This window comes from Aethalodelphis obliquidens, unplaced genomic scaffold, assembly GCF_003676395.1.
Source record: "Aethalodelphis obliquidens isolate GAN/ISIS:26980383/991018 unplaced genomic scaffold, ASM367639v1 scaffold4, whole genome shotgun sequence".
NCBI classification, from domain to species: Eukaryota; Metazoa; Chordata; class Mammalia; order Artiodactyla; family Delphinidae; genus Aethalodelphis; species Aethalodelphis obliquidens.
The window spans coordinates 23,277,611-23,287,040 of record NW_020837948.1 but is presented as its reverse complement, the minus strand read 5'-3'; the positions used below and the strand labels follow the sequence as shown (position 1 = coordinate 23,287,040).

The 9,430-nt window shown below is 40.3% G+C and overlaps 1 protein-coding gene across 2 annotated transcripts in view; it reads right to left on the bottom strand.

The window, feature by feature from the left end:
- The window catches only part of PGGT1B (protein geranylgeranyltransferase type I subunit beta), a 57,739-nt gene extending 48,605 nt beyond the window's left edge, over window positions 1–9,134 (bottom strand). Inside the window, exons 1-2 of one of the 2 annotated variants that reach the window (XM_027099901.1) lie at window positions 8,985–9,134; window positions 947–1,065 (exon numbers count right to left, since the gene is read on the bottom strand). In XM_027099901.1, coding sequence (XP_026955702.1) covers window positions 947–1,065; window positions 8,985–9,124 — 259 coding nt within the window. In that variant the 5' untranslated portion in view covers window positions 9,125–9,134. Of the gene's footprint in view, window positions 1–946; window positions 1,066–8,794; window positions 8,940–8,984 lie in introns of those variants that run through there. The other variant, XM_027099910.1, reaches the window with a different exon arrangement.
- Between the last annotated feature and the right edge of the window lie 296 nt (window positions 9,135–9,430).

The following is a 9,430-nucleotide window of genomic DNA, read 5'->3' as shown; positions in this document are numbered from 1 at the left end:
AAAAAAAAAAAAAAAAAAAAAATACTACAAACTTCAAGAACAATAAAGTAGAAAGCCACAAACCATGTCCAACAGCATCTGCTAACAGATCAAAGCACTTTATTTCTAAATAAAGCTTTAGCTTATTATTTCCCCAAAGTTCACCTGGGTGAGATTTATACATGATTACTCCAACCAATGAACCACACAGTTAATTTATAAATGCTGACTCTTAAAAGAAAGGTAAGTAGTGACCATAGACAAAAATTGCATGATTTTCTGTGAGTTTATCTGCTTGCTCTAATTCAATTCAGTGTTAGAATTTCTAACATTTATAAGTTAAATAGATATTAGGTATTTTACACTTAATGGAGTGAACAACAGAGTTTATAAAACGTGTGTATTTAGCTGATCAATAATTTATGAATTTTGAGAATTTATTTAATTGATCAAAATGTATAAAGTTTTAAGAAGCATAAAAATGACTGAAGTATAAATAAGAGCTCTAAGAAACCATTAAAGAAATACTAATGGAACTTTAGAGGGAAAATGGCCAAGAGATTGGAATGAAACTTTTTGACAGCAATGAGTTTTTCACTGAGGAGACAAAAAGAATGGTTGGGAATGAAAAATAGAGTGAATGCTACAAAACTAATCAAACATAAATATGGACTACAATACTGCTCAACAAGCAGTAGTGAGCATGGAAATATGCAACACAGCATGGTGTACAACTGTGAATCTCCATCCAACCTTAGACATCGCTAAATTGTTCTCTCCAGAGATTAATGACTGACTAGACTTGGTCAGCACTGTGTTTGAACAGAAAGGGAGTGTTACAAGGAAAACACAGATGAATAAAATATGTTAATAGTTTAGGAACAAATACTAAGATTTCCCAGTGCAACACATGTTATGCCAGGTACAACTAGTCACACTAAAAACAAAATGCTAAAAACTCACTCACTGTCTTCTGTGGGAAGGACCTGCAGGGAGTAAATCCACTCGATTATATCATCCTTGTTCACCACATCTAAGGAGTCCAACATATCCAGCCCGGAGAGCGCAAAAAATGCAATAGTCAATCTAAAAGAGAAAAATATAAAATTCCATCTTAAGTATCAAACCAATGAAGTCTTTCTGGTTCAGAAAAATAATAAACTCATTCCAACTTTATGATAATTTAAACAATATTCCCAACTTGCAAAAGCCGAAAAAACCAATTTATTCTTATAAGTTAATAGTATCAATCAAACCTTTGTTTTAATTTTTAATAAAGGAACATTTAAGGGTTAAGAAATCAACCCTACTCATCTGAAGTATACATGAATTCACTGAAACCAGTTTATGAGCAACCTGAAGGCTAAAAGTAGATTTGAAAAAGAGAATTCCCTGCACTTAATCAGTATATATAAGGCCAAAAAGGTGGAAAATATATAAAAATCTCAATTTTCACTGATTTGCCAAGAGCAATTACGCTTGTAGCTGGTGCTTAATTCTTAAGGATGTTAGAATAAATCTATCATTATTCAAATTTGTTTATGAATAATGTGACCCCTTGGAAAAAATTTATAATGAATTTTGGGGAATAAGGAACACTTTTAAAAATGCAAATGCATTTCAGTTTCCATTTTCCTAGAGACGAACATTTTTCTTCATTCTTTTTTTTTTTCATTTTGCTGTACTCGGGCCTCTCACCGTTGTGGCCTCTCCCGTTGCGGAACACAGGCTCCGGACGCACAGGCTCAGCAGCCATGGCTCACGGGCCCAGCCGCTCCGTGGCATGTGGGATCTTCCTGGACCGGGGCACGAACCCGTGTCCCCTGCATCAGCAGGCGGACTCTCAACCACTGCGCCACCAGGGAAGCCCGAGACGAACATTTTTGATGAAATGGAACACTATAAAGCAATATCTTTCCCCTCCAAGATTGTGCACTAAATCAGAAATCTACGCCTTGTGCTTTCATATAAAAACTAGTCCCCTCAGTGGTAGCTTTTTACTTAAAGAGTTTGTTTCATATATTTCCTTTCCTGTTGAGATGCATTCTACAATGTTGTTTGATTGAGCATGGTTATCTCGTTTCCATATTCTAATAATTCCTATGACTAATACTGATAAACTAATACTTCAAATTATCTGGTCTAAAATCTTCTAGCAGAGCCACTTGATGCATTCTATAACCTTCTAAACAGAGATTCCAAGAGAAAATTAAGCCTTAATGCCCTAAGGCAACCATTGTATATAATTAACTTCTCTGCATCTAGAACGCTATTACCAACTTTAGGAGAAATGAGAAAACAGTCACTCATTTTTTTAAAGGGTATAATTCTCTCTCTGATCCCTGGTTGAAAAGGCTGGCATCCATTAGATAACAGGAGGAGAAATCAGAGAGCAATTTAATTCCAACCAAAGCTTAAAGGCAAAAACTAAAACTGAGATACTGGTACACTCAAGAACAATACATTTTAGGGCTTCCCTGGTGGCGCAGTGGTTGACAGTCCGCCTGCCGATGCAGGGGACACAGGTTCGTGCCCCAGTCCGGGAAGATCCCACATGCCACGGAGCGGCTGGGCCCGTGAGCCATGGCCACTGAGCCTACGCGTCCGGAGCCTGTGCTCCGCAATGGGAGAGGCCACAACAGTGAGAGGCCCGCGTACAACAACAGCAAAAAAAAGAATTAAGAAAAAAAAAACAATACATTTTAGGAAACTCACATTATCGAGAGAGTATTACTATGTATTAGGCACTGGGCTAGGAAATTTCTCATATATTATCTCAATTTAATTCTAACAACTCACTGAAATCCACTTGAATTAGGGTGGTGATTTATCTGGATAAGATCAGGAATAAATTAAGGGCAGTGGAACACCTTTATGTGGGGAGCAGTAGTTCAGAGCCCAGATCTGCAATAAAATGAGCTAGCCTCAAATCCTAGGTTGGTCAATTTCTAGCCATATGTAATCTGGTTAGGTTACCAAACCTTTTCTAAGTCTTTTCTAAGTCAGCTTCCTTATCTGTAACTCATTAAACTTCACACAGTTATTGTGCTTACCTGCTCAAAAGCAAGCACTAAATAAGTGGAAGCTATTATTATTGGTATTTCCCTGATTTGACGGGACAGGACTAACTTACACTATACAGGCCTTTTCATTAGTTGGCAACTTCCACCATCCCCCCAACTGCTCTTCTCCAAAACAAAATATTTTAGACATGGGGAACATTTCTACCTAACAGTACTCACATGTGAAAATCACTGCTCTTGGTGCTAATTATGTTTCATGAGATAAGGTCTGCCTTGTGCATGATATGCACTCAATTTATTGAATTACCTAACAAATAAAAGACCTGCAATACTACATCTAGCCCTCCTGGAGAGCTATCATAGGGTTCAGTTTGGCTGTAATCTATAAAGTGAATGACGACAGTCTGGTAAAATTAAGCATCTAATATTTGAGTTTATTAAATCATTATTACAGAGAAAAGCAAAAGGAAGAGAAATAAAAGTGAGGAACAACATGAGGTATTGATAAAACAATCATCTTCCTGTTACTAAAAAATGTTGTAAGAAAACATATCCAAAGGGCTATAAAAATAAGTAGGTATTATTTCCTAAGTTAAAAGCAGAAATTATCTAGTCCATCTCTTTAATTTTCTAGTTCAAGATAAGAAAGTCCAAAGAATTCAAGTAACTTGAGATTTCAATGCTAGATAACCAATGAAAACTACTCAAGGAATTCTGAGTCCAAGGTGTGTTTCTCAAATGTGGCGCAATTAGAATCAGCTTAAAAACAAACAACTTAATACACCACCAACAAAACCAGGAGAGGCCTAGGCCTTACTCCACGACAAAGGTATCATAAATTCTAGATGGAAGGTAGGGTCTGGGACCTGGTGTTTGGGTAAGTGGGGACGGGGTGGAGGATGGGGAGCTTCCCAGATGATTCTAAAGGGCAGCCAGGCTTTAGAAGCACAGCGATTCTCCACTAGGGCAATACTGTTCCCCAGCGGACATTCTGAAGACAATTTTGGTTCTCACCACTAGGGAAGGGTGCTATTTGGCATCTAGTTGGTGAAAGCCAGGGATGCTGCTAAATGTACTATGATGCACAAGACAGCCCCAGTCAACAAAGAAGTGTCTGGCCCAAAATGTCAACAGTGCTGAGGTCTAGAAACTCTCCTCTAAAGTCATACTGTTATCTGTATATAAGAGATACCTGAATGATCTGTTTTTTTGTTTTACTTGCTCCACGGTATGGATGCAAACACCAGAATTCAGTCATCCGATAGTAACCTATTTTGAAGTCCTGCATACTTAACTATTAAAAGCTTCTCGAGGTCCAGCATTTTCAACTCATAGCAGTTTAGACTAAGGTTTATAGGATTAACAACACTATAGTGAAAAGCCTGTTTATCAAGTTAAGCACCCAGCAGTGGCTGGCAGACAGAACCAAGAAGTCAGTTTGGAGCAAACATCCAGACTTCCTCTAAGGATAATAAGAAAGTATTCCTTTTCTGACCACACTAGCGTTCTCAAGTAGTCCTAAAACACTGAGAGGGAGAGAATTAAATAAGTCACATGGAATAAAAAGGAATTCTGGGCTGTGGGCCTCTGGGAGAAATAATGTAGGGTTTTGTGGTGCCCAGTTGACTGCTGCTTGGGGCAGAGACTGCCAGGCAACCTGCCTTGGTTCAGGCATCTAGAGGGGTAATCTTGCCAATGCATGCACCTAAAATCAGGCCAGTGAAGTGATTTTTACTTTATTACTTCTTTGGAGAGCATCTGTCTGTTTTCTTCCTTTCTTCTTTTCCCTAGAATTGAACTCTGAAAAACTGAACTAAGCCATGTCTTCCTGCCCCTTCTCCTCCTCTGGACAGTACATATAAAAAGTTTATCTTACTTGGACGAACAAGTAACATCCCCCCAACCGCCCCACCCCCCCCCCCACCCCCACAATCAAGTTGCTTCACCAATAGATCAATTTGCAGGTAAACTAAATGATGTTTCTAAGCGCTACTACAGATAACATCCTCTTCCTTTCTAAATCTGCTCCTTTTGCCTCTTGTTCTCTAGACCAGTTGCTAGTTCCAACCCTAGAATTCTGGGACTCCTCCTTCTTTCTTCATCCCCTCCTTTCTGTCCCTAATTTTGCTGTCCCAGCACTTGACTCCTATTGCAACAGCTTCCTAATTGGTGCCCCTGGTTCTGGTTTTGTCCCACTTGATACAACAACCAATCTCAAATCCAATGATCACTCTAAAATGCATATCTAACCAGAAAGATCCACTGCTTGGCAACTGCCTGTCACTTACATGATATCAAATTCCCAGGTTCTTGACATGGCAAAGAAAACCTATGTCTACCTCTCCATACTAAATTCCTACCACACCTGCCTTACATTTTGAACCACTGTCAGAGAACTGACTGGTGTTTCCCTGCTCAATACTCACTTATCTATCTTTATTGTCTTTACTTATTGTCCTTTTGCCTATAATCCACTCACCCACACAAAAACTCAACACATTCTTTAATATTTAGCTCCAGGGTTACTTCTTCCAGGAAGCCTCAGACTCTTCCTCAGAGTCTCTCTTCAGGTTGATTAGGTAGGTGCTTCCGGAATGCCCTGTGAATATCACAATCACCGTGCAAACAAAATCAACGTGGGCCAGGGGATCAGCAGCATCAGCCTCACCTGGGAGCCTGTCACAACTGCAGCATCTCAGACCCTACCCAGACCTACGTAATGAGAACCTGCATTTTAACAAGATCCCCAGGTGATTCATATGCACATTAGAGCTGGGAAGCACTGTTGTATTAAATAATCTGTTTGTACTTTTGTTTCTCCTATTAGGCAAACCGTCTCAAACTTTAGTGTTCATCAGAACTACCTGGGATGCTTATTATGAACCTGGACTCCCAGGCCCATACAGAAAGTCGAATGCAGTAGATCTGGGGAGGGGCTCAGGTATGTGTATTTTTATAAGTACTCTGTTATCACTGATTAAAAGCCTCCCTCACCAACACACTTTGAGAGACACACTGCCAGACTGTGATATACTTCAGATAATGGAGAGAACAAAAGGACAGAGAAGTTGCTGGCTGGTAGGCAGCTCAATGGTTACAACACAGGATACAAAGGGGATACGGAGGAAACCAGAATAGAAAGATTGTGAATGTCTTGGGGCGGGGGAAAATCATCTAAACCCTTCCTCTAGAAGAGCTGGGTCTGTAAAAATAACATAAAAGAAAATGGTCAATATTTTGCTCCCCAACTTAAAAAGGCCTACTCTAATGCCCACTGCCCAAACACAAATGACAACAATATCACATAACTAAAAAGCTCTCTAAGCCACTCATGAAAAGAAACCTGTTAACTGACAAAGCTCACAATCCAAGGTCTATATTCACTTGAGTTAACTAGTAACCATCACTTTTCAGAAGTTAATATAAAAGAAAAACCTCGAGTGAATCAACAAACAGTATACCTTATAATTTTCATAAAGCCACTGCTATTAGAAAAATTAAAATTATTCTATTGATCGGGCTAAAAGAAACAGGGAAATAGAATAATTTTGTCAAAATGGTGGGTCAGAAAATAAGGGTCTAAATGTCTAGTTCAATATTAGCCTTCCTAGGAGTCAGCTGTTTCACATCTATCAGTAAAAAGAAATGAACACAGGAAAACCTGAATCATTGCTTTATACCTATCCCCATACCCAGATACATGGTAGCCCCTCAATAAATGCTTGTGGAATTGAACTATAATACTAGCTAAGAATTATGACTCAGTTAATACATTGTTTTATCTTAAAACTCTATTAGTAAAAATTTCGTGACCCAGTCACCTTTGCTTAAAAAGTTGGAGCTTCTCCACAAGCATCTTAAAGTCAATTATGAGTCACATACACCACAAAAGGACTTAATGCTGAACTAAGGAAAGTAAAGAATGTGAATCAGGAAAGAGAAAAATTGAAAAACTTAAAAAAAATTACCACAAAACCCAGTATGTGCATATTATCTTAAATGTGGTTATGAATTGAGCCATTAAAAAAACCAAAATGATAAAACATACTTAAGTGACAAACATGAGGCATAAAAAGGATATAATTAATATCTCTTAAACTAGTGCACTGTGGTATTACATATCTATTATCTAATATACAATGCCTGGTGTAAATCCTAAGATCATACTAAGTTATTAAATCTATTGTTAAGTTAGTTGTTTAATCAGACAATTTATGCTGCGAGCAGGATTACAGTTTACTGCCAACATGCGTTAGTCTGTATGATTTTGTCCTTGCTGAATTTTATAGACCAAACACACTAGCATTTTGAAAATGCAACCACAGACCTGTGATAGCTACAAGCAAAGTTCAACTGTTTAACAGTCAAAATAGGATGGATGTTTTTCTTTATTCAATGCTTTAAATTAATATAAAATTAATCCTCATAAAATATGTGATTTATCAATGTATTTCTAAACATCCCATATCATTACAATCAATGACTGAGTCTTGGAAATGTTAAATTAGATCGAGGTATGGGCTCTGCTAGTCAATCAATATACATAGATGGAGAAAGGAATATAAACGATGCTTCACTCTTTCTTTAGCAAAAATCTGTTCATCCTTCAGGGCTCAGCTCGGAATAGTTATTCAACAAATATGTCCTTATTGCCTTCTCTTATGCCAGATATTAGTCAAGGTTCTAGTGCAATGCTGTCCAGTAGGACTTTTTGAGATGACGTAAATGTTGAGATAGAAACAAAAGCCACAGGCCAATGTGGCGACCGAGCACTTGAAAAGTGGTATCTACTGGAAACAAAGGAAGTGAATTTTTAATCTTATTTCATTTTAATTAATTCAAATTTAAATATCGAAATGTGGCTACCAAATTGGACAGGGCAGCCCTGGTATTACAGAGGTAAACAAGAAAGACAAAAATCCTGCCTTCATGAAGTCTACAATCCTGTGTGAAAGAAGGGTATCATCAATATATAATTTCAGGTGGTGACTGGAAGTAGTCTCCTTTGGAAAGGGTGATTAGGGAAGGTCTCTCTAAGGAAATCCGGGTTAGGAACCTGCCTTATTGAAACTGCCTGTACGTCTTGTTCAGCTGTCCTCCAGCACCTACCATAATAAATATTTCTTGACCATGTATGCGAAAGTAATCTACAAAACTTCCAAAACTGAAGTGTTCAAAATACACCACAGGCTCAGTTACGAAAATACGGAAAAGATCAGAGCAAAACCAATTGGCTCTCTCTTCCAAGCCAGTCCCATGAAGCTTTGGAGTCTCACTTCAAAACACAACAGTGCAAAGCAAAGATCGCCGCCTCCTTTCGTTATTCTCATCCCCAGACGTTTACTCTTAATGACTAACTCACAGTTTCTTAGCCTCTGCCAGATCACAGTCCTCAGACCACCCCAACTCACAATGCCATTGCAAATAAACTTTAACAGGCTGCTTCCAGCAACACTGCACCTCTTTCGCCAATCCTATCATTAGATTTACGATTCCTGGAAAGTTCTTATCTACGCAAACCTTAGAGGCTCCCTACCGCTCCTATACACTCAACACCATACAGGCATTCAATTAAGAATTAACGACTTTATGGACGAAAGGGAAGCACTGGAGAGGCTATTTAGGTAAAATACGATGACAAACCCTTTGTCTTTTTCTGTTTATACTCGGAAGCGAGGCCAAGGGACTCACAGGTTAGGAGCAGGGTAAAAAGGAAGCTCAAAGTTGAGACGAAAACATGGTTGAGAAGTGAAAAGGGCGAAACCTGTAGATTCCAAAAGCCCTCGACTTACAGCTCGCCCCAGCCCTCTCGCCGTAGCTCGCGGGAGCGAGGGTGACTGCAGCCCGGCCCGGGAGGGTAAGCAGTGCCGGGTGGTCGGTGTCGCAGCCCTCATGGGGCGCCCACTTAGCCATCAGGCTCCGCAGCGCCTTTCCGGGGGGCCGGGCCCTGTGTCGGCCTCGCTGGCTGTGGCCACCAGTTACCTGCTGGTCTCGAGCGAAGAGTAGCGCTCCGGCAAGACCTGGAGGCAGCGCTGGAAGAACCGCACGTGCCGGTCCCGTAGAAAATCCAGCCGCTCTCCCTCTCCACTCCCAGCCGGCCGCTCTTCCTCCGTGGCCGCCATGCTGCTACGGAAACGACGTCCGCCGCGACCCGGAAGCAGTTGCCTCGCGGCGCGAAGGAAACCCAAGGGGCAACACCTGGGGGTCGGGTGGGGAGGGCAAGTGCGCCCTCCGCTTCCCACATCGGTGATTGAAGCTACACGCTGTCAACGGAAGGCCTTACGCGGCGCTTTCTCCCTCCCATTTCTCCGTAGGTAGCGCACGACCCCGCCTTTTCTACGCTAAGCTCCAAAGGTTTGGAAACACCTCGCAAGCCTTGTAAAATTCAGCCCACAAATCCACACATCCTTCCAGAACTTTTATCTTGG